Source organism: Passer montanus, unplaced genomic scaffold (genome assembly GCF_014805655.1).
Source record: "Passer montanus isolate IOZ18808 unplaced genomic scaffold, ASM1480565v1 scaffold8, whole genome shotgun sequence".
NCBI classification, from domain to species: domain Eukaryota; kingdom Metazoa; phylum Chordata; class Aves; order Passeriformes; family Passeridae; genus Passer; species Passer montanus.
In genome coordinates, this window is record NW_024373256.1 from 7,977,903 (window position 1) to 7,998,345 (window position 20,443).

At 49.1% G+C, this 20,443-nt stretch overlaps 1 protein-coding gene across 1 annotated transcript in view; it reads left to right on the plus strand.

Moving 5' to 3' along the window:
• Window positions 1-6: 6 nt before the first annotated feature.
• SYT17 (synaptotagmin 17) overlaps window positions 7-20,443 on the plus strand; it is a 35,475-nt gene continuing 15,038 nt past the window's right edge. Inside the window, exons 1-6 of the mRNA XM_039732203.1 lie at window positions 7-61; window positions 3,231-3,248; window positions 4,553-4,701; window positions 9,796-9,944; window positions 10,415-11,034; window positions 19,881-20,001. Of these exons, the coding sequence (XP_039588137.1) occupies window positions 47-61; window positions 3,231-3,248; window positions 4,553-4,701; window positions 9,796-9,944; window positions 10,415-11,034; window positions 19,881-20,001 (1,072 nt within the window). The 5' untranslated portion in view covers window positions 7-46. The remainder of the gene's footprint in view (window positions 62-3,230; window positions 3,249-4,552; window positions 4,702-9,795; window positions 9,945-10,414; window positions 11,035-19,880; window positions 20,002-20,443) is intronic.

Here is a 20,443-nt window from a genome sequence, read left to right on the forward strand (position 1 = left end):
CGCGCGGCGGGAGGGGCCGTGCGCGCCCGCGGAGCCCCGCGGAGCCATGGCGTACATCCAGGTGCGTGCGGAGGGAGAGCCCCGCGGAGAGGGGGGGTCTCTGGGGCCGCGCGGGACGGGTGCGGTGCCGCGGCGGGGCCCCCCCGTGTGCTCCGTGCCCGGCGCGGGTGCGCAACTTCGGGTTAACTTCTGGGGAGGAGTTCCCGGAGGCGACAGCAGCCCCCGGGCAGGGGCCAGGCGGGGCCGGGGCAGGAGCGGGGCCGGCAGCTGTTGATAGCGAGACCCCGGGGCAGGAGAGGGTCCCCGCGGGGCTGGCGGGCAGCCCTCGGGCCTCTCTTTGCTGGGGGAGCGCGATGGCCCCGGGGACGAGGAAGCCCGTCCCGATCCCGCACAAGGACTTGTTGGAGGCAGGAGGATGCTGAGCCCCGCGGGCAGACTGAGATGCCATGGGCCGCCCCAGCCTGGGCACGGTCCGGCGGGCGGGGGGCAGCGGCTCCTGGGCTGCGGGGATCCTCGGGCTGCGCCTCATGGATGGGCTCTCCCAGCATTGTGGGGCTGAATTTTTGTCGGGCTGGTCAGACCCTGAGCGACCCCCGAGCCTCCCGCTTCCCACCATTGCCCCGAGCGCAGCCGCCCGGTTCGCATCCACCCGAGCCGGGGGGGCATCTCCAGCCGGGCGGGCGCTGCTGCAGACCCCGCACCGCCGCCAGCCGTGTCCCCGTCCCGCGGGGCCGTGTCCCCTCCGCCCGCCCCGCCGTGCCCGCGCTCCCTCCCGGCGGGCGGAGCGGGGATGCTGAGGGAGCTGTCCCGGGAGCCGGGCTGGAGCCCGCCCGCGGTGCCCTGCGAGGCTCGGGCTCCCGGCGCCCCCCGGCTCGGCGGGGCCTCGAGTGGGGCCGTCGTGGCCCCTGGGTACGAGGTGGGGGTACCCGGGTGCGGAGCAGGGCGTCAGCAGCACCCCGTTATCCCCACAGAGCGCCTCAGTCGTGGTGGGGTGGGGGGGATGTGTGGCTGAGGGGACCGCGCTGTCCCCAGGCTGCGCTGTCCACTGCCGATGGAGCTTGTGAGCCTTTCCTGGGGTGTAACTGCGGGGGCAAAACGCGCTCTGTGACCAGCGGGGACCCCACCCTGCTGCAGCATCCCTGGGGGTACTGCCACGGTGGTTCGTTGTCACTGCTCCGAGGACCTGGCTGCGACTGGCGGCTCTGCTGACCTGGAGCAGGTAACCCCCCCCAGGGGCCCTGCAGCAGGTTGTGGAGATGGAGCCCTGCCCCCAGCCTGGCCCTCGATGAGGAATCGCTCGTGGCTGGAGACTCCCATCTGGCTCGTTCTCTGCTCGGCCAATTGGCATGACGTGGCAGAGCAGGATGGTGCCTCCCTGACCCTGGAGACTGAGCCGTTCTCCAGGGGTTGCTGAGCACACGGCAGCTGCTGTGATGCCGGGGATCCCCCAGCACCAGCCTGCTGCTGCAGCCTTCCCCAGCCCTGTCCTTCCCCAGCCCTGTCCTTCCCCAATCCCTGTCCTTCCCCAGCCCTGCCCTCGTGCCTGGTGCGAGCGACGTGTGTGGACAGGTGCTCGTGTTTGCTTTCCTTTCATGGGCTCCTGCATTTCAGCCCTGCGTTGACTTGTTTACCGCTCCAGCACTGTCACACTCAGTCCTTGTCCCTGCCCTCCCGTTTGGGTGGCCACTCTGTCCCTGCTGTGGATGGCTGTGTGCCCTCGGGGCTGTGGCACGCAGGGCTGGCTTCCCAGGGCTGTGACCCATGGTGGGCAGCAGGCTGCTGGCTGTGAGCCCGCCGTGTCCCCGTGGGCCCTTTGGAAAAGCCCTCTCTGTGTGACACGTGCGCGGCGTTCGATCGCGTGGCGCCGATCCAGCCGCTTTGTTTCAGAGCAATTTCAATATCCTCCTTGCAGCTCTGCTAAACCACTGGAGCTTTGGCTGCAACTTTGCATTAATAAGGAATGATAAAGCCCTTTTAACCATCTAGCATTTTCTTAAACAGCTGGCCCATGGGTATCTGTAAGCACTGTCTTGTCTCATTGCACCACAGCTCTTCTCATCTTTTAACTGCTCCCAACAAGTGGTGGCTTTTTTGACAAGCACTGGCTTCCAAGAAGTTTAAAAGGAAGGCTTGCACCAAAACGTGGTCCATGGCAAGAGTTCTTGGAACTAAAGGCAACTTCTGCATGCCAGCTTCTTCAGAAAAGGCTGCTCATGTCATGCCATGAGCATGAAGCTAGGAACCAACTTTGGAAGAGTAGGATGTACTCTTTGGAAGAGTAGTGGTACATTTGGAAGAGTAGGATGGAGTTTTTTGTGGGGTTTTTTTGTATTGTTTTGTTCTGTGGCTTTGTATTGGTTTGGTAGTTGGTTTTTTTTAGGGAGTCCCCATATACAAAGGCAGCCAGGGCAAATAGGAAACTTTTAGACATTATTAAGGTAATGTAATGGATAAGACATTTCAGCAGGTATCAGAAGTGCTAAGGAGTCTCCAAAGGAAATGGGTCCATTATATATGTATATAAAGTACCAAGGGTGGTTTTGTGAATAAAAAGCTGGTTTGTGATGCCTTCTTCCTTTGCTGTAGATTTTCCCTGTGGCTTGGGGGAGACGTCTGCAGTGCAGATTTTTGAATGGGAGTGTGGGACTCAAGCCTTTAACTTCTATCTTTTGTGTTCTTCAAGTCACATCTGAGGATGAAGCTGTAGGTGCCCAGAGATGCAATGGAGAGAATTCAGTCTGTTCCCCTTCCTAGAAACGTTGCCTTAGAGAGCTGGCATTGGAACTCCATTGATATGGGCTGAATGTAGAGAAAAGCCTTTTTTTTCTGTTGAAAAATTTGGATATGGTTTGCTGTCAGCAGCAAGTAGTTGCTGCAATTAGAGTCAGGTTACTAAAGAAAACAAAATAAGTGGTTGCATGTGATACCCATTAGCAAGAAGCAATGACCAGGATTTTCATGCTTCAGAATGGGTTTGGGAGTTTTGTTTGTGGGAAGGGAGGAGCAGAAGGAGCTTTGTAGGGAAGGATTGGAAATGGCAGAAGCTGATGCCCAGTCAGGCCTCTCCTTCCTCTAACATCTGCAAGGTCCTGTCTTGCCAGAAATTCAAACTCATCCCAGGCTGGGGCATGTCGTGGCAGAAAATTTAAAGTTGTTTGAGCATTGCTAACTTGTTTTTGTCTTTTTCATTTTGTTCCCCTTTGCTTCATCCTGGATGTCTAAAAGGACAGTTGGAACCAATAAATGAGGTGAGTTAATCTGATGATTCACTCCCCGCTCTGTCTGCTTGCTCCATCCTGAGGGGATTGTCTCGTGTTTTCTGACTCTTTACTGATGTCCTAGATATAAGTAATGCACTGCATTTTGGGCTGGTAATTTTTTGGTTTGCAGTGCCCAGATTTTGTTTATGGAAAAAAAATGTGTGTTTTACTGTAGCAAAAAGCCATGTTCCTATGAAGTCTTCTCTGCAGATCAGGTTCCTCTGAGGAAACCCCTCCATGTGGTCCACACTCATGAATACTGCAAATGTCTGGAGTATTTTGGGGAGATAACTATGGAGAATCTCTCATGCACTTTATTTCTTCAGCTTCTCAGGAGCATCTCAAGGTCACACGCAGTTGTAAAGCAGTTTGACTGGGTGCAGGTGCTGTGCCCTTGCAGCTGCCTCTCCCACTGCGCCCACAGAGCCCTTGTGCTGCTTAATGAGCCCTCTCATGAACAGCAGGATTTGGGGCTGGTGTGGGTGGGAAATGAGCTGAGGTTTGGCTCTCTGCTCCTCTCCAAGCAGAGGTTTGAAGTGGGGGAAGGCTGTGGGGATGGTGTGGAAATGGGGCCACAGGGTGCTGCTGCTCCAGTGGGGAGCTGGCACAGCCCTGCTACAAGTGGGGCTGCCAGTGCCACCTCAGAAACCTAAGAAATGAGAGACTTTTCTGGGTCTACTATTCTTCTAAAAATATCCTTGAAGGTTCTTCATTAAATTAATCATGGTAGCAGAGCAGAAGCATGAGGATAGTGTGCTCTGGCTAATCCATTTTAGGGCTGAGTTTGTTGGGCTGTAATGCTCCATGTGTATGGATTGTACAGATATTACTGCTACATCTACAGGGATGAAGTGTGTTCACATTGCTGTGTTAATTAAATAGATCCTTGCTGGATTAAATTGAAGCTTTCACTTACCTTCTGGTTTTAATTCATCCTGTCGTATGTTTGCTGATCTATTAGATTGTTGATGTGTGTGGAGGAATATGCATGTTTCCACTCCAACATATTGCTGGGCCATAGTGCTTTGTAAATCACCCTCTTGCCAACCTACATAATAATACATTGCTACTAGAGGGGAAAATACCTGCAGAGAATGCTTATTTTCCTGCCTTGTTATGGCATCAGTGGGGTTGGGCTGGTAACTGCATAGCACTTGTCTGTTGGTATAGATGAAATAAATATAGTTCTTAATGTTCTGTTGCAGAAACACAAACACAAATACAGCTGAGTGCTTTTTCTCAATAGCTATTGATGGGTTGTAATCTTGTACTTTGGTTTGCAATGGCTCCAGGGTCTGCTTGCTCGCATCTCGGATCTCTTGCTGTGCCGGTGGACTTGCAGGAATTGTTGTCAGAAATGTTTTGACTGTAGCTGTTGCCAAACAAATGAAGATGAAGTTGAAATCCTGGGACCTTTTCCTGCTCAAACTCCAGCCTGGCTGTAAGTTTGGATGCACGATTTCCTAGCTTTAACCAAGGAGTAGGACTGCTCAGCTGTGATGGGGGTACTGATGTGAATTGCAACAGAACATTCAGAGGATGCCACTTAAAGAGCAGGAACCTGCTGAGGGTGGGAAGGCAGGCTGCTCCTGGCATGATGGTGAAAAAGGGCAGCTCTGTTAACTCAAATAGCGAGGTTAGTCTTTGTAAAAACCGTTTCTGATGGATAGGACAGAAGTTGTTTTCTAAGCTGGCCTGACAAGGATAACTGGTTTAGCTGTGCCCCCTTCTCTAAAGATGCCTTTCATCTTCAGTCCTATTTCCTCTTCAAATGGACCAACCCTTTGGAGCACTTCAACTTGGCTGAAATGCTGATGAGGTTGTTTTGAAATACTTTCTTATCCTAGCGTGAAGGTGGTTATCATATAGGCAGATGAAAGGCACAGCTCCTACGTGCTCTGAAGGGGAAATTCATTTAAAGTTTCATTTAGCAGGACTTGATCTCCTGCATCACCGTAGTACTCTTCAGAATTTCTTCTCAAATCATTAAAGAACCACAGCACCAGGTCTTATCTGGAGCTTTGATTGGTATGTTTGCAAAACCACTACAAAGGAAGTCAGTGAAGTCTTCCCTCTTACTCCCTCTCAGTCAGGAATCTGCAGCACAGAGGTGACCCTGTGGAGGCAATAGTGGAACCAGGAGGGGAGCAGAGCTCTCTGGTGTTTTAGTGGCTGTTTTGTCAGCTGGGCTGGGCTTTGTGGAGCAGATCATTTGATGGACACTGCTTCAACTTGTCCAGAACTTGTGGCACAGGAGAGGCCTGCTCAGTGCATTGTGTGATGCTCAGACTTTGGTACCTGGGCACTGAGGCACTCAGGTAATTTTTTCCTACTCCTGTAAGTATGTGCTGTTATTCTGTGTCAGCTCTGGAAGGGTCATGTCTTGGTGCTGCATGAAATAAATTTTCTCATGTTTAAATCGCAGTCCTGTCCATGTACTCCTGAATTCAGGTAGAACAGGATGGTAATTAATACTGAAGCAATAAAAATAGAGCTGTTCAGGATGTGTTAGAGTGGTTTTTAGATGTGGAGCAGCATATTTAAAAGTCTGATATATGCTCAGAAAGTGATTCACCTGCAATTAATGGGGAATGGAAACAAAATCAATGCTAAATAGGAAAGCATCACGCACAGGAGAGCACAGTGATGAGGCTGCAGTATTGGACGTGGAAAGATTGGTGCAGGAGCAATTACATCTTGGGAACAAGAAGCTGGGCTGGTGGTGAGAGGGTGATTCAGAGCTTATGTGGTGGACTGAGCAGTGGAAGGGACATCCTGCCTGTTTTGGGGTGTGGAGTGATTGTACCAGGGTGTAGGTTTTGACTCTTGGATTCTTCTGTCTGGCTAAAGGGCTGATGTGAGTGCTGAAGCCCTGTTCCTATCTCTCAAATCTCAGCTCTGTGGTGGCTTTGCAGATGAGTTGGACTTGGCCACGGGCAGAGAACATGGAGACCTTTGGACTTGTAAAATTCTCTCTGCAGCCTGTGTTGTTTCTCCCTGGTCCTGCTCCATCTGAAAGCCCCTACAATAACTACATGGAATGGCAGTAAGCAGAGGACAACACTCTCTGGTGAAAAACAACCCAGTTCCTCAGCCCTGTTGCACTTTTTGCTTCACCCTCAGATGCTCTCAGCCCTGGGAAGGGTCCCTGTGACCCAGCCCAGGCCATTTCTCCATCTTTCCACCCAGCTCTGGGTGGTTTGGTGCAGTTGGGGTCTCCCTGTTCTGCTCCATGCTGAGAGAAGCTGAGTTCCCAGAGGTGAAGCCTGGCAGGGGCAGCAGGCAGCACAGAGGATACAGGACAGAAGTGGCTTTGCTTTGCCAGGACACCTGGGTGCTGCCGTGCCTCGGGTCACTGCAGTCACCCCTGCTGTGACACACCTGCACTCCTGTGATCCCTGGGGTGCCTGCTGGCACACAGTCCTGCACAAGCTGCAGAGGAGGCTTTGCTTGCTGGAAAATGCTGTGGGCTCCTCTTGAGCTGGCATGGACCCAGAGTGGTGCCAGGCAGTGTGAGAGTGCTTTGTGCTTCCAGGGTGATCCTGCTGGAAAATGGTGAGGGAGCACGAAAATTATTTAAGTGAGAAGGACAAAGGGAGATAGGAGATAAGACAGAGAGGAGATAGATCCTCTACTTCTCCCTAAGGAGATGTGATTGAGAGGAGAGGGTGGAAAATGAGCCTGTAGAGGAACAAGAGTCTGGAAGATGAAAAGAAAGTAAAAGGCAAGAGCCAGATTTGGTGTATTTTGTTCGCTGACAAATAGTTGACCCCAGCTTTTTGTGTGCATGTTTAAGGTGGAAATGATCCCTTGTTGACTCAGAATTCAGAAATCAAAGAAGAATTCTGTTTTCACTGTGTTGATCTTGTAGTTTTATATCTCTATATGCATTTTTGGATGTAGGAAATGATCTCTGGAGTTACGTGAGTTAGTTACTCAGAGTAAGAAATTGGACTTGTTCTTAGAATGAAATTTTTAATGTTTTTAAGTGCTCAGGGATCTCAGGGATCTGTGTATACCAGTTGAACCCCTCATTCTTTTTTTTTTCTTTTTTCTCTCTTACTTTTGGAGAGGGGGATCTTGTATTTAGTGGAAACCCCTACAATGAAAACCAGGTCTGATGTTCCCTTATTTTGCATGTAGATGTGTGCACTGGATTTGGGAACAAATCAATTTATTGTATTCCCTGCTTGCAGCGTGAAAGTGTTTTTAAAATAGATCTATGTTTTCAGCTGAGCTCTTTCCATCTGCCTATTCTTCATGGGCCTGAGACACTGGTGTGATGTAGAATGCAATTTGTGCCTTCCTCACCTTCCTACCCACTCCCCAGGGGAAAACTGTTTTTATGGTCCTCACTGGTGAATGAGCAAACATATAAACGCCTGTGGTTAATGACCCATCCTCTATATTTTGGCCCTAGGTTTTCCCTTTGGCAGCTCTGAGACACCTCATTGCCCTGGAAATTCAGGAGTGGATGATAAAGCTGCAAGGTTAAGCCCTTCCTCTTGGGAGAATATGGATTTTTCTCACTTTCTGAATTTTTTGCAGTGGCAGCTGAGGGAAAAAAAAGTAAATTCTTGCAATGAGTCCAGTTGCAATGACCTGAGTGCATGGTAACTTCTTGTTATTTCATGAGGAGCACTTCCACCCTGGTCCTTGCAGAAATGGCCTGGGAACGAGGGTGGATGTTTGAGCTGCTTGTAAGGGAATATTCTACACAAACCCCAAAGATAAACAGTGCACACTGTGAGACTGAATTGAAATCAGGACACAACTCTTCTTCCCAAAGGTTCAGATTAAACAGAAACAGAGCTGCTTTAACCAGAGCCAAAGTTTATTTGAGGAAAAATTATTGTGGCTCAGTAGCAATTTCCTTACTAAAGGTCATCTGTATGTTATTAACTCACTATTACGTTTACCCATTGTAGAACATCCTTAATGCCTCTCTTCCTGATTCCCTTTTCACCCTGCCTTGTTCTGTGCATTTGCTTCTCAAACACAAGCATATCCAAATGCCACCTGTGATTGTGTGGACCTGCATTTAGGCATGAAAAAGCTATTTGTGTTCCAAGTACTGATTATATATCAAACTGTATGGTTTGGACTGCCTTTAATGGGCTGCAGAGCTGTGCAAATATTGTACACCCCTTTTAGCAGAGGGTTTGGTTTTCATTATTAACAGAATTTTTTTTTAGTGTGGATGAGTTGTGTGAGTCTGAATTGGTGAAATTTGCATGGATCCTGCTGTGAACTTTGTGGCTTGGATAAGAATTTCCAGTTAGTTTTGGAGTTGTTTGTTTTCTTAATGCTTGTTGGGCTTTTATGCAAGTTTACTGCCTTTAGCAGAATATATCAATTGCTCTGCTCCAGTCATTGGTTACTAATGAAAATGATTCAATATATTTCATTTATACCCAGCTGAGTTGTGCACATAGAAAGGGTGGCTTGGAAGCAAAATTCACACAGAATTCCCCTTTGCTTTGCTCATTTTGTGCTGATGCTTTCCTTGTGATCTGCTGCTATTTTATTTTCTGGTGGCCTGGCTGTTCTGCAGGATGCACCACACGTCATGGACCCATTGTGAGATTCCATTTCCATCAGCAGCACTCCCCTCTGAGCACACAGCTGCAGACTTTACCTCCTGCAGTTGTCACTGTCTGCTCCTGCCCTGCTTTCAGTCAAAGTTGGGAGATCCTCACTTCTTTCAGGAGCCACTGCAGCTGGGACATGTTGGGGTTTTTAACCAGAATGTTGTTTTAGATAAAAGTAATTTGTCTGTACATGTAACTCCCCTTTCAGTTTGTTTAAATGTATATATGTGGATTTCTCTATGATGCCAGCCTTCTGTGGAGTCTTCTCCAAGATGCTACAGAGCTTGCTTTGTCATTTAGATCCTGCCAACTTCCCTGCTCCCACCAAGGTCCCTGGGCAGTACAATTATTTTCTGCTGAGAACCACATGTGGTTTATAGAAGTGGATAAAAAGCAGCCAAATATTTTAAAAGGCATGACAATAAATAGCAAATAATGAATTTTGTCTGTAAGATCAGGTTTTGAAACTTTACTGGCAAACCTGCAGTGTTTTACCAGGAGGTGTGTGGTAGGTTTGGGATATCTGAGCATGGTGATTTTCTGTGCTGGTTCCTTCCTAGTGAAGTCTGTGCTTCCAAAGTGTAGCTGTGAATTACAGCAGGAAGCTACTGTTTGAGGTTTGTGGTTTGTGGGGTTTTGGTTTGATTTTTTTTCCTTAGAGAGAAGTATAATATTTCTGATCAGCATCTGAGTTAGCCTTAGTAGCCTGTGTCATGCTGTAATACTGATAAAACTGTTTGAAAGACAGGCAGAAAGGTGAAGAATCTGGTTTTTACATAGGTCTGAGGTCGGTTGCTCAGCCTTTTGCTTGCCAGACTGATCAGGAGATACCCCAGGGCATCAAGGGACGAGCCCCAAGGCCAGCCCCAGAATGCCAAACATTGTTATCCTGCATGCACTCCTTGTGCTGGGCTGAATCATCCAAAGGTCTCTCATTATAACAGGATAAGCAGCCAAAATGAGGACAAAGACGGAGACTCTGATAATGCCATCAGCGAGCTGCCTCCCGCTCTGCAGGACGTGTCCCCTGACAGAAGGCGCTCGTCCTCGGATACGTCGCGGTCCACGTACAGCCTCACGCGGCGGATTTCGAGTAAGGCCGTCCTTCCACCGCTAATGTCCTTCTTGTGGGGGAGAAAATCAAACTGTGCTGCTTGCTCTTTCATCTTTTGGACAGGGAACCAAGCCAGGCTGAAGGCACACTGGTTAAAATCTCATCCTGTTTTGCAGGAGCACGGTGGAAGGGGCCAGCCCTGTTTCTCTTGCTGAAGCACGAGCGTGGTGCTTGCACGTGCAGATGGACAGGGAGGGAGAGGTGCAGGCCAGCTGGTGCTTCAGCGTGGCTGAGGGTGCTGTTGAGTGTTGGCAAAGCCCCTCTGTGGAGCCTGTGCTGGCATTGCACGGACACAGAATAGCTGCACCCAAATCTTGCACCTCTAACTGCTTTAGTGGACTTTCTAACAATCACATTTGTGTGTTTTCTAACAATCACATTTGTGTGTTTTCTAACAATCACATTTGTGTGTTTTCTAACAATCACGTTTGTGTGTTTCTCTCGTTCAGGTCTGGAGTCGAGGAGGCCAAGTTCTCCACTAGTTGACATCAAACCCATCGAGTTCGGAATAATAGGAGCTAAGAAAGAAATAGTTCAGCCAACTATCCTGCGGAAAACCTACACCCCAGATGACTATTTTAGAAAATTTGAACCAAGGCTGTACTCTCTTGACTCAAATAGTGATGACATGGACTCCTTGACAGATGAGGAGATCTTGTCCAAGTACCAGCTGGGCATGCTGCATTTTAGCACACAGTATGATCTGTTGCATAATTACCTAATAGTGAGAGTCATTGAGGCTAAAGATCTGCCTCCTCCAATTTCTTACGATGGCTCAAGGCAAGACATGGCTCACTCCAACCCCTATGTGAAGATCTGCCTCCTCCCTGACCAGAAGAACTCCAAGCAGACCGGAGTGAAGCGCAAAACGCAGAACCCGGTGTTTGAGGAGAGGTACACATTTGAAATCCCCTTTTTAGAAGCCCAGAGAAGAACTCTGCTTTTAACTGTAGTGGATTTTGACAAATTCTCACGCCACTGTGTTATTGGCAAAGTGTCAATGCCCTTGAGTGATGTAGACCTTGTGAAAGGTGGACACTGGTGGAAAGCCCTTGTGCCTAGTTCTCAGGTAACAGAATTTATCAGATTATTGCCACAGTTTTTCTTGCTGTTTTGGGGGTTTTTGTGTGCATGTGTGGTTCCTTTGCCTGTTGGCAAGTAATGCTGTTTCTAATTAGTAATTGTCATCTTGTTAACACAGCATCTGCTGGGTGGGAATTATGTGGGCCTGTGACTGGTTTTGTGACTAACAATGTGAGGTAGAGGAGCTGTCTTTTATAGTCATGATCAAAGATCCTATGTCAGCTTAAATGAGTAGAACTCAGGACTGCTCTGAAGTGTGCACCTTTGGGCAGGTGTCTCCTGTCACTGCAGTGACCTGCATCCCTTCTCAGGGGGGCTGTGACACTGTCCCACCCAGGCCATTCCTGTGCTCTGGGGACACGAGGGGAACCACTGGTGCCAGTAATGATTTGATTCAATAAAACATGTAGAAGATGAAATTTACCCAGACCTGTGCTATAATGCCTAAACAATAACCTGCAAAGCAGTGGTAGATTTGTTTTCATCAGGTCCCTAAAGGATCTAAATTTGCCATAATGTTTGTCTGGTGCAAGTTGCATGCATCTTGGGCATTTCAGCCATTCAGTGGGATGGGGAGATCAGAGGGTCTGTGTGCTTTCACCTCTGTTCTCAGGAAAGGGCTGTTCAGTGGAAAGATCTGAGCTTTGCAGCCAGGCATGGTGATTGCCTACCAAATTTGCCACTGGTGGTATCACCCACAGAGCCAGAGGCACAGAACCTGTGAGAAACCAAGAGAAGAACAGAGTGTGATCAGCATCTTGAGTGTTTTACTGAGGACAGCAGTACCACACAGGATTGGTGTAACAAGCTTGCCTCTCCCAGTTCCTTCCCAGCTCACAAATTGCAATTTCCAAGGAGTCTTTGCTGAATTAAACCCTGTTGGATGGTTCAGTTTTTAACTGATTTTTAGGTGTTCACAGAAGAGTGCTGTAGCCAGAGATACTGGATGAAATGAGCAGTAAATCATTGGCCTCACTGCTGTTTTACATTGTGGGTTCAAGAGTCTGATTTGGAGTGGAAATTTCTCATCAGACACTCGTGGAAGGGGAATACCCCAAGCAGTGTTTGGAAGTGAAGCCAGCTGGGGCTGGCTCTGTGTGTGCAGAGGGGCTGGGAGCACTTTCTTCTCTCACTCAGACCTGCTGCACCGTACAAAGGGGAGGGGGATCAGGCTCCAGGTGACTGCAGGAGAGCCAGCTGGATTTCCTGAATCAGGAGTGCTGTGGGATTAGCTTCAACAGTGCTCAGGCAAGAAAGGAAAGTTTGGAAGTTGTGCACAAGTGAGAATCAGGGGGTCCCTGAATTGTGTTTATGTAGGGAATGGCTTTGCATCCATTATCCTCCTGTGGTTCCCACCATGCAGCTTTGCTTCTCCCCCTGCTCCCTACTTTTGCATGATAAATACTTCTCTGTATTTTGCATCTCTTTATGAGTATCATGGACTCATTCCACAGCTAATACAGACCTTGATTAGAAAAGATCATCTCTGCCTTCATGTGCCAAGCTGGGAGTCAGCTCTTCCTTTCCCCCTCTCCAAAGTTTCATTGAAAGCTGATGCTGTTTTCAGCAGTGCTGTCTGCTTCACCAGCATTCAAGATAAATTATTTATGCAGAAGTTGGCATTTCTGATATTTATAAAAGGAAAGAGAAAGACAAAACTCCATTTGAACGCACAGGCTTAAAAGCCTTTTGCATTTGTCCCCTTGCTATCATATGGAAAAACTTCAGCAAAAATTCCTCCACACTTTGAGCAGTAAAGTGGTCCTCTCATACCTTTTTGCTGATTTTACCTCAGCTGGCAGATGCAACTGTAAAGGGATTAACAGTGCTTGTACAGGACATCCAGGGATGATGTTTGGCATCATCTTCCCATATTTTCTCAATGATAAAATTTTTAAAGTTCACTGAGTAAGGCATGTTTCATCCTAGTGGTGATTAAATTAATTGATCAAAGGATTAAGATAAATCCTGGAGGAAGTAAAACAATAAAGCTTATTGCTTTGAAAAAATACATTTTCATGTCTTTCAGTAACAGTGATGTTTGTGCTAGAAATTTCTGAGGGATTTTTTAATACTAGTTGGAACCTTCTGCCTGTGGAATGATAGATTTGACATGTTGACAATTTTTTTATACTTCTCACTTTTTTGCTTGATTAGCTGAGGGACCGACAGCCTTTATCAGTTTCTTGTTGGATTGAACCTGAGCCTGCTGAAGTGTGCTTTGTGTTGAGAGATGCTGATAGACAGGGACAAAAATAAATGTCTACGTGCGGTTGCATTTTATTTTGCAGAAGGCATCCTTGGATCCTGGAGAGCACCACAAACCACTGTGGTGCAGGTCTGATCTTCAGTCAGGGAAATCTGCCAGTCTGGGGCTGTGACATGGAGCAGCAGCTGGCAGCACCCCCACAGCCACAGGAGAAAAGGCTGAAGCAGGTGCTTGGAAAAGCACTAACAGCAGGGAGAGAAACACAGGCAGTCACAGACATGATATGTGAAGATGAAAGACACACAAAATACGTGATTTTTTAAATTTTATGGAATTTATAGACAGAAACATCATGAGCTGGAGAGAGATGGAGGAAAGTGAATCCAGATGGCAGGAGCTGTGGAGAAGTTTCCTCTCCATACTGGTGGGAGTGGGAGGGTGGCAGGCATTGTGAAAGAGCAGAGAAAGTGCCCAAATGACACGAGATGCTTTTTTAAAATTTTATTTTATGGAATTTATAGACAGAAACATCATGAGCTGGAGAGAGATGGAGGAAAGTGAATCCAGATGGCAGGAGCTGTGGAGAAGTTTCCTCTCCATACTGGTGGGAGTGGGAGGGTGGCAGGCATTGTGAAAGAGCAGAGGAAGTGCCCAAATGACACGAGCTGAGATGAGCATCTGCTTTGCACTTGCTGTCTCCGCCTGGAAGCCATTGACACAGAGTGTGCTGATGAAGTCAGGTGCCAGGTCCTTGTCCCACCATCACACTGGGCTGGGACCTGCCTTGGCACAGGGCTGTGCCAGCACCTGTGAGCTGCAAAAGGTGGGGAAAGCCAGGAACCTTTTGGTCAGGCAGTGTCAGCAGGGACAGTGAGCTTCTCCCAGGGGGAGCATGGTCCAGCTTCTCCAGCCAACAGCTCCTGGCTCCTCTGGGAGCTGCAGCAAGGCCTGTGGGTGGGATGTACAGCTCCTGATTGCTGGAGGAATCTCTTCAGCTCAGGGAGCTGCTGTGAGTGGCAAGCAGAGCATTTCCTTGGTGTGAGGAGGTGCTGAGCAGCACTGTCCTGCTCCCTGTCAGCAGTGGGTGGCCAGAGAACCTGGGTACAGGTTCTGAACAGCAGTACAGCCTGAATAGCAGGCTGTCCTCTGAGCCTGAGGAGCCAGAGCTGCAGAGTGCCCAGTGCCAAGCCTCGGGCAGGAGCTTGTACCTGCACAGAAACACTTTCTGAGCTTGGATCCACATTCAGTGTTTAGAGGGATCGAGCCCAAAGCAGAGGCACAGGGAGCTGCTGCCTGATGCATCAGCAGAGCCAGCAGCTAAGCAGAAGGACTTCTTGTGGAAAATGTCAGTGCAGGTATTGCCAAGTTCTTTATCCTTGGTAGTTCTGGGAGGCTTTCTCTTGCAGGGTAATTACTGCTTTTCTAAAACCCAGTAGCTGCTCGTGGAAAGGCTCTCCAGTCCAGTCCCCATAGGAACACTCTGCACTCCTTAAATATCCCCTGAAATGTGTGTGGCTTTGCTTAATTGCCATGAATGAAGTTGGCAGGCCTCTCTGGAGCTGGGCTCAGATTCGCACATTTCGCCGCTGAAAGGAATTCTGAGGCACATGTTCAGGACCCCAAGTTTTATTGACATATGATTCATTTCTCTTTTGGCAGATTTGAGTGGGCAGGAATAAATGTTTTAGACCAGCAGTAATGAGAGCTTGGAGGGGAAAAAAAAAAGCCTAGTTATGGTGGGAAAATAGCACAAAGTTCGTTCTTCCCTCAAATTAAGCCATTTTTATAGTAGAGGCAGTGTGTATTGGACTTGCTTTTTTAACTTCATACTATGAGTGCACTGGAATGACCTGTCAGTTCTGCTGTTCAAGATGGTACGAGGTGGTTGCATGGGGCCATGTTTGCTCATCAGCTGGATGTTAAAATCACCCTGGAAGTTTACCTGTGGCCAGTGGAGGAGATGGTCCTGGGATACCCCCACCCTGTAGGTCACTGGAGTTACAAGTGTGATGGGATGCTGTGATGGGTGTTTGTCCATCATGATAACAACATTTTTACCTCTTAAGCTGTGGTTTGTTTTTGTATTTTGGCTTGTGTTTTTCTATCTTCTTCTATTTCACTCTGTATGTTTGTTTTTCCTTAGTTCCATTTCAGTGGGTTTTTTTCCCCTTTCCTTTTTGAGTCTGTAAAGCTCGAGCATTGAAAAATTTTTCTTCTTGACTGTTCTCTCTTTAACCTTATCTGTATTCCTGGTCACCTCATCCTTTCCCCTCGGTGCTGTTCACTCCTTGCCCTTCCTGCAGAGAACTGGGATGCTGGGGGTGTGTTTTGTGGAGGAGGAACAGAGAGGAGAGGCTGCTGGGGTCCAGGAGCAGGACCTCTCCATGGGATATCTTCTTCTCAAAGCTTTTTGCACAACAGAGGCTTTCTCATGGCCTTTCAAAGGCAAAGACCATTTGGCTTTAGAAGGGATTTTGTGATTCTCTTCATCATACATCCAGTTGGTGCCAGTTATGTAGGAAACACTGCTCCTATTCATTGGTAAGTATATTTTTTTCTCAGGTTCTGGTCCTTAATAGCTCAACCTTCCCCAAACAATGGCTGTGTCACAGGATGCTGTAGAAAACCTGCTAGAGCAAACTGTTCTAAACCATCAGCTTTCTAATGTGCCTGGAGGTACCAACACAGATAACCTTGAGGAGGAAAATCAATCTGAAACTTCATTAGGAGCGATGCATAGATGTCAGTGCTGATGTAATGTGCTCTGGGTCCTGTTGGGAAGGGTTTCAGTGCAGAATTTTGCTGGTGTTGTAGCAATGCACAAGGAGCAGTCTGGGGGGCTGTGAGGAAGGAATTAGCTGGTCCAAACAAGATGTGCATTAAGTAAAAGCTCATTTTCCTTTGTGGGAGCCTCTTTGTGTTTCAGATATGACAGAAAAGAACAGAAAAAACTCTGGTTCAAAACCTCTGGGTTCAGCCCAGGCAGTAACTGGAGAAGGTTCTGGATCCCAGGCGAGCCCAAGGCTGCAAATCCAACCTGGCAGTGTAATTCAGCCGGGAGTGAAATGTTAATCAGAGCTTCAGGAGAGGCTCAGACATCCCAGACTTGGTGTCACTCCGGCATCTCATCAAACAGGAAATTGCTTTTCCAGGGTCATCTGGGACCTGGGCACGAGTCAGCTCGTCATCAGCATAATGATGGCAGCTGCACCGATGCCTTAGCACAGAGGGGCACCTCTGCACGCTGGGGCTGGGGGCAAACACCGACGGCAAAACCAACAGCTCTGTGCCTTCCTGATGAAAAGACCTAGGAAACACAAAATCCAGGCACTTCCTTGCCCTTCGGTGAGCGGCGATGGCAGCATGAACCCAGGAGTCCATCCCCTCCTGTCGCTCAGCCCTGCAGGAGCTCTGGGGATGCCTGGTGGGGCAGGACAGGGGTGGTGATGCTCTGTGCCCCTCGGCTGTCCCTGGGCCCGCTGGTCCTGGGAGCGTTCCGAGCTGGGTGACAAGGCTGCCACATGGGCAGAGGGACCATGGCATGAGCCAGCCGGGAAGGAGCTGGAGCCTGCTGCCTGCCCCCCCGGCTGCCGGGAGCACCGGGAATTCTCTGCTGGTTCGCCCAACTCCCAGCCTTGTCTCCCGGGACAAGCTGTGAGAGCACAGCACGGCGGGGACAGTGCCAGCCCGTGGGGACAGCAGCCACTCATCCATCCTGGGGCTCACATCCCCGAGGAGCCGGGGCATGTTCGGAGCGCGGTTCCCACATCCTCTGGCTGGGCTGGGAGTGATGCATTTAGAGCATCAGGGGCATTGCTGAGTGCTGGAAAAGGCTGAGTCACCTGTGCGGGCAGCTGAGCCCTCCGGGATCCAGCCTTCCTTCTGGAAACCCTTCTGGTGGGGCTGCTCTCCCCTCTCTGAGCACACCCATCCTGCCCTGGCCTTTGATTGTTCCTCCCCTCAGAATAACCAGCACCAGTGTGGGCACTCTGGAGAGCACCAAGTGCCAGGAGGTGCTGTTGAGATTTGTGAGATCAGGCTTGATCTGATTAAAGCTGCTCCTGGTCTGCCTGCTGTCTTCAGTGGATCACAGAATATAGTGTTTTATAGCTCTCCTTACTCAAATTTAAGCCTGGATAGCCAAAAGGATTTTTCTAGAGGTTCCAAAATCCCTGTTAGGTCAGGTCCTACAGAAAATTAGATTTTATCTGTACCTGTGGAAGGCTGGGTGGGCTGGGCAGCAGTGTGATGGTGACACTGTAGGGGCTCCTTCCATCATCTCCGCAGGGTGATGGAAAACGGTTCTCCTATGATGGAACATGGTTCTCCTATGATGGGACACTGTTCTCCTGCCAGTGCCCGAGTGGGTGTTCCAGATCCAGCCTGACACTGTCAGTGCACAGCATCAGGCTTTTTTTTTTTTTTTTTTTTTTTTTTTGTAAATGGATCAGAAATGCAAATGAATTGGAAGCAGGGAGCTCTGCCTTCCCTTGCTCTCCTCTCTGGCCCAGGGAAACGCCTTATTTCCTGCAGTTCTTGGATAAGGTCAATAGGTTCCATCAATGGACAGCTCCACAAGTAATTATCCCAAATCTTAATGCAGATTTTCAGCACTCTAAGCTTGAGGTGACTGGAAAGGTCCTACATCACTGCCCCATGCCAGCCTGCCACCTGGCTGTGCCAGAAGTTTGGTATTTGCAGCTGGAGCTGTTTGTCTCTCCCCAGCAGGTAATAAAATCACTGAGCAGTTTCCTAATTTGCACTCCCAAATGCACCTGAATTTCTAGGAATTTAAGCCTGAATGGAACCTGGCCAGCAGTGAATGCAAGTAGGACTGGGTCTGTTAAAAATGTTGTTTATGTGTTATAAAAAATGAGCTGGGGTGGAGGGCTGCCTCGTGTGGCTCCTGTTGAGGGTGGTGGTGTGGGCACTGTGATGCTTCCACTCTGTCCTGCTAATAGGATTAAAAATCACTGACTGTTCTTGATGATAAACATGTCTGCAGGCTGTTCCAGCCACAGACCTGAGAGGAGCATTTTTGGGCAAAATCAAATGCGAGATGATAGTTTGAATCAATTAGATGGTGTTTAAACCACCTGGGAAGTGAGACTCCTGGATCCTTGTGTTGTGCCCCCACAGGGCAGGTGTGTGCAGGTATGTGAGTACTGTGTGCATGGTGGGTCAGGTGTGTGCTGGGGTGGCTTTGTGATGGAAAGGACTTAAAAACATCAGCTACTGAACAGCACTGTGGTGTGGGAGCTGGCCCAGGTTGATGGAGGAGAGGTGACTTCTGGGTGGCAACAACAGAAAATGCATGTGGGAAATGTGGGTGAGGGTGCTGTGGAGTCACAGTGCTGCCCCACAGTGTGACCCACAAGCTGCTGTGACAAAAGGAATCTGAGTTAAGAAATCAGATGCTTTTCCTGGTTGGGTTTCCCAGCCTCAGTTTCCCCGAGCCACTGATGTCTTTGCAGGGATTGTGCCTTGTGTGCTGGCACGAGAACCTGGTTCTTTGGGTCACTTCAGGCTGTGGCTGTTCTGAGAACCTTTTACTTTACTGTCTACCCATAGTTTCTGGTTTCTGTAATCTAATATTTGGGGCATCAGTAAAGATATTCAAGCCTTTTGTTATGATTGCAATACCACTGCAGCTCCTCTTCCTCTTGGAATGGGCTCTGACACCTGACCTAGGCTGGTTTTGGACTGTCTGGCTGTTTGGGATGAAGCCCTAGCTCTGCACTCCTGCATGGACCTGGCACTGGGCAGCTGGCTCCGTTCCCTGCCTGGTGTGTTGCCAGGCTCCAGAGTGGTTCCAGCCTGTGCATTCTGCACCTGGCAGAAAGAGCCTCTCTGAGCCAGGTCGTGGCAAGGGAGGAGAGCTTATTTTAAACCCTCACGTCTGAGGAGCAGTGATGTGAGCTCTCCAGCTCTTTAATGACTAGTTTTAAGCATCATTAAGTAAAAGGAAAAGGAATGGTGGCTGAGCAGCTGTTGCTGTGGAGCTGTGGCCATGGGCAGGCTGGTGAGCAGCGAGGCACAGTCAGGCTGTGCCATGGTCCCTGCCAGGTGATGCCAAGGCACAGTCAGGCTGTGCCATGGTCCCTGCCAGGTGATGCCAAGGCACAGTCAGGCTGTGCCATGGTCTCTGCCAGGTGATGCCAAGGGACTCTGAACTGCCCTGCTGTCACCCAGGGGTGCTTTAACCACTGCATGAACTTCCCAGGTGGCTGCTGTGGCCCATGGGGGCTGGGGAGGAAAGGGAATGTCTTCTCCCGTGGGTCTGTGTTCTGCACCTTGGTAAGATCAGAACTACCTGGAACCAATAAAAATTGAGCAGGCAGAAGCTACTGACCTTGTACCCCTGCCTCCTTAGAGGTCCTCTTGGCCTGGCTGCTGGGAAGCTGCTGAAGGATTGGTGGTTGGAGAAAGAGCTTCTTTTGGGGATGGTTCCTTTCTTGTTCCCACTTAGCACGAGGTACCAACAGATGGTTCTTGGTTACAATTCAGAGCGTGACTAAAATTCATTTTTCAGGCACTTAGACAAATGGGATTTATTTAATTTCTCTCCCTTCTCTTCCCCTCTGAGCTCTGTTCTAAATCTTCACATTCTCTTTTCCCTGCAGAATGAAGTGGAGCTGGGGGAGCTGCTATTGTCACTGAACTACCTACCAAGTGCAGGAAGACTGAACGTGGACATCATTAGAGCAAAACAGCTTCTTCAGACAGACATGAGCCAAGGTTCAGGTAAAGGGCAGTGCCTTTCTCACATTACTCATGCACAGATTATTTGTGCCTTTAAAGCAGATCAGTGAAGCTGCAGTTTGTGGGGGACCCAGGGGGATTTGATGCTCAGTTCCTGTTAATACAAGGCTCTGGATGTATAGACAACAATAATGGAAGTATTTGAATACTTGCCCTGAGATACAGTGGAGGGTTTGCCAAATTCAGAGTAAAGCTCTCTGAGCCAGGCTGAGGTGAGGAAGCAGAGCTCTGATGCCCTGTGCTGTGTGAGGCAGCCGTGGGCACTGCTCCCTGCTGGCCCTGGCCACTCTGCCTGGGAGCTGCCTCTGTCCTCAGGTGGTCTTCCCACGTTCCTGCCCCAGCCTCTGCTGCTGCCAGAATCTTGGCATTTTCCAAAAAGAGCAGCATGTCAGGGCTGACATTAGCTGTGCTTTTGGCAGGGACT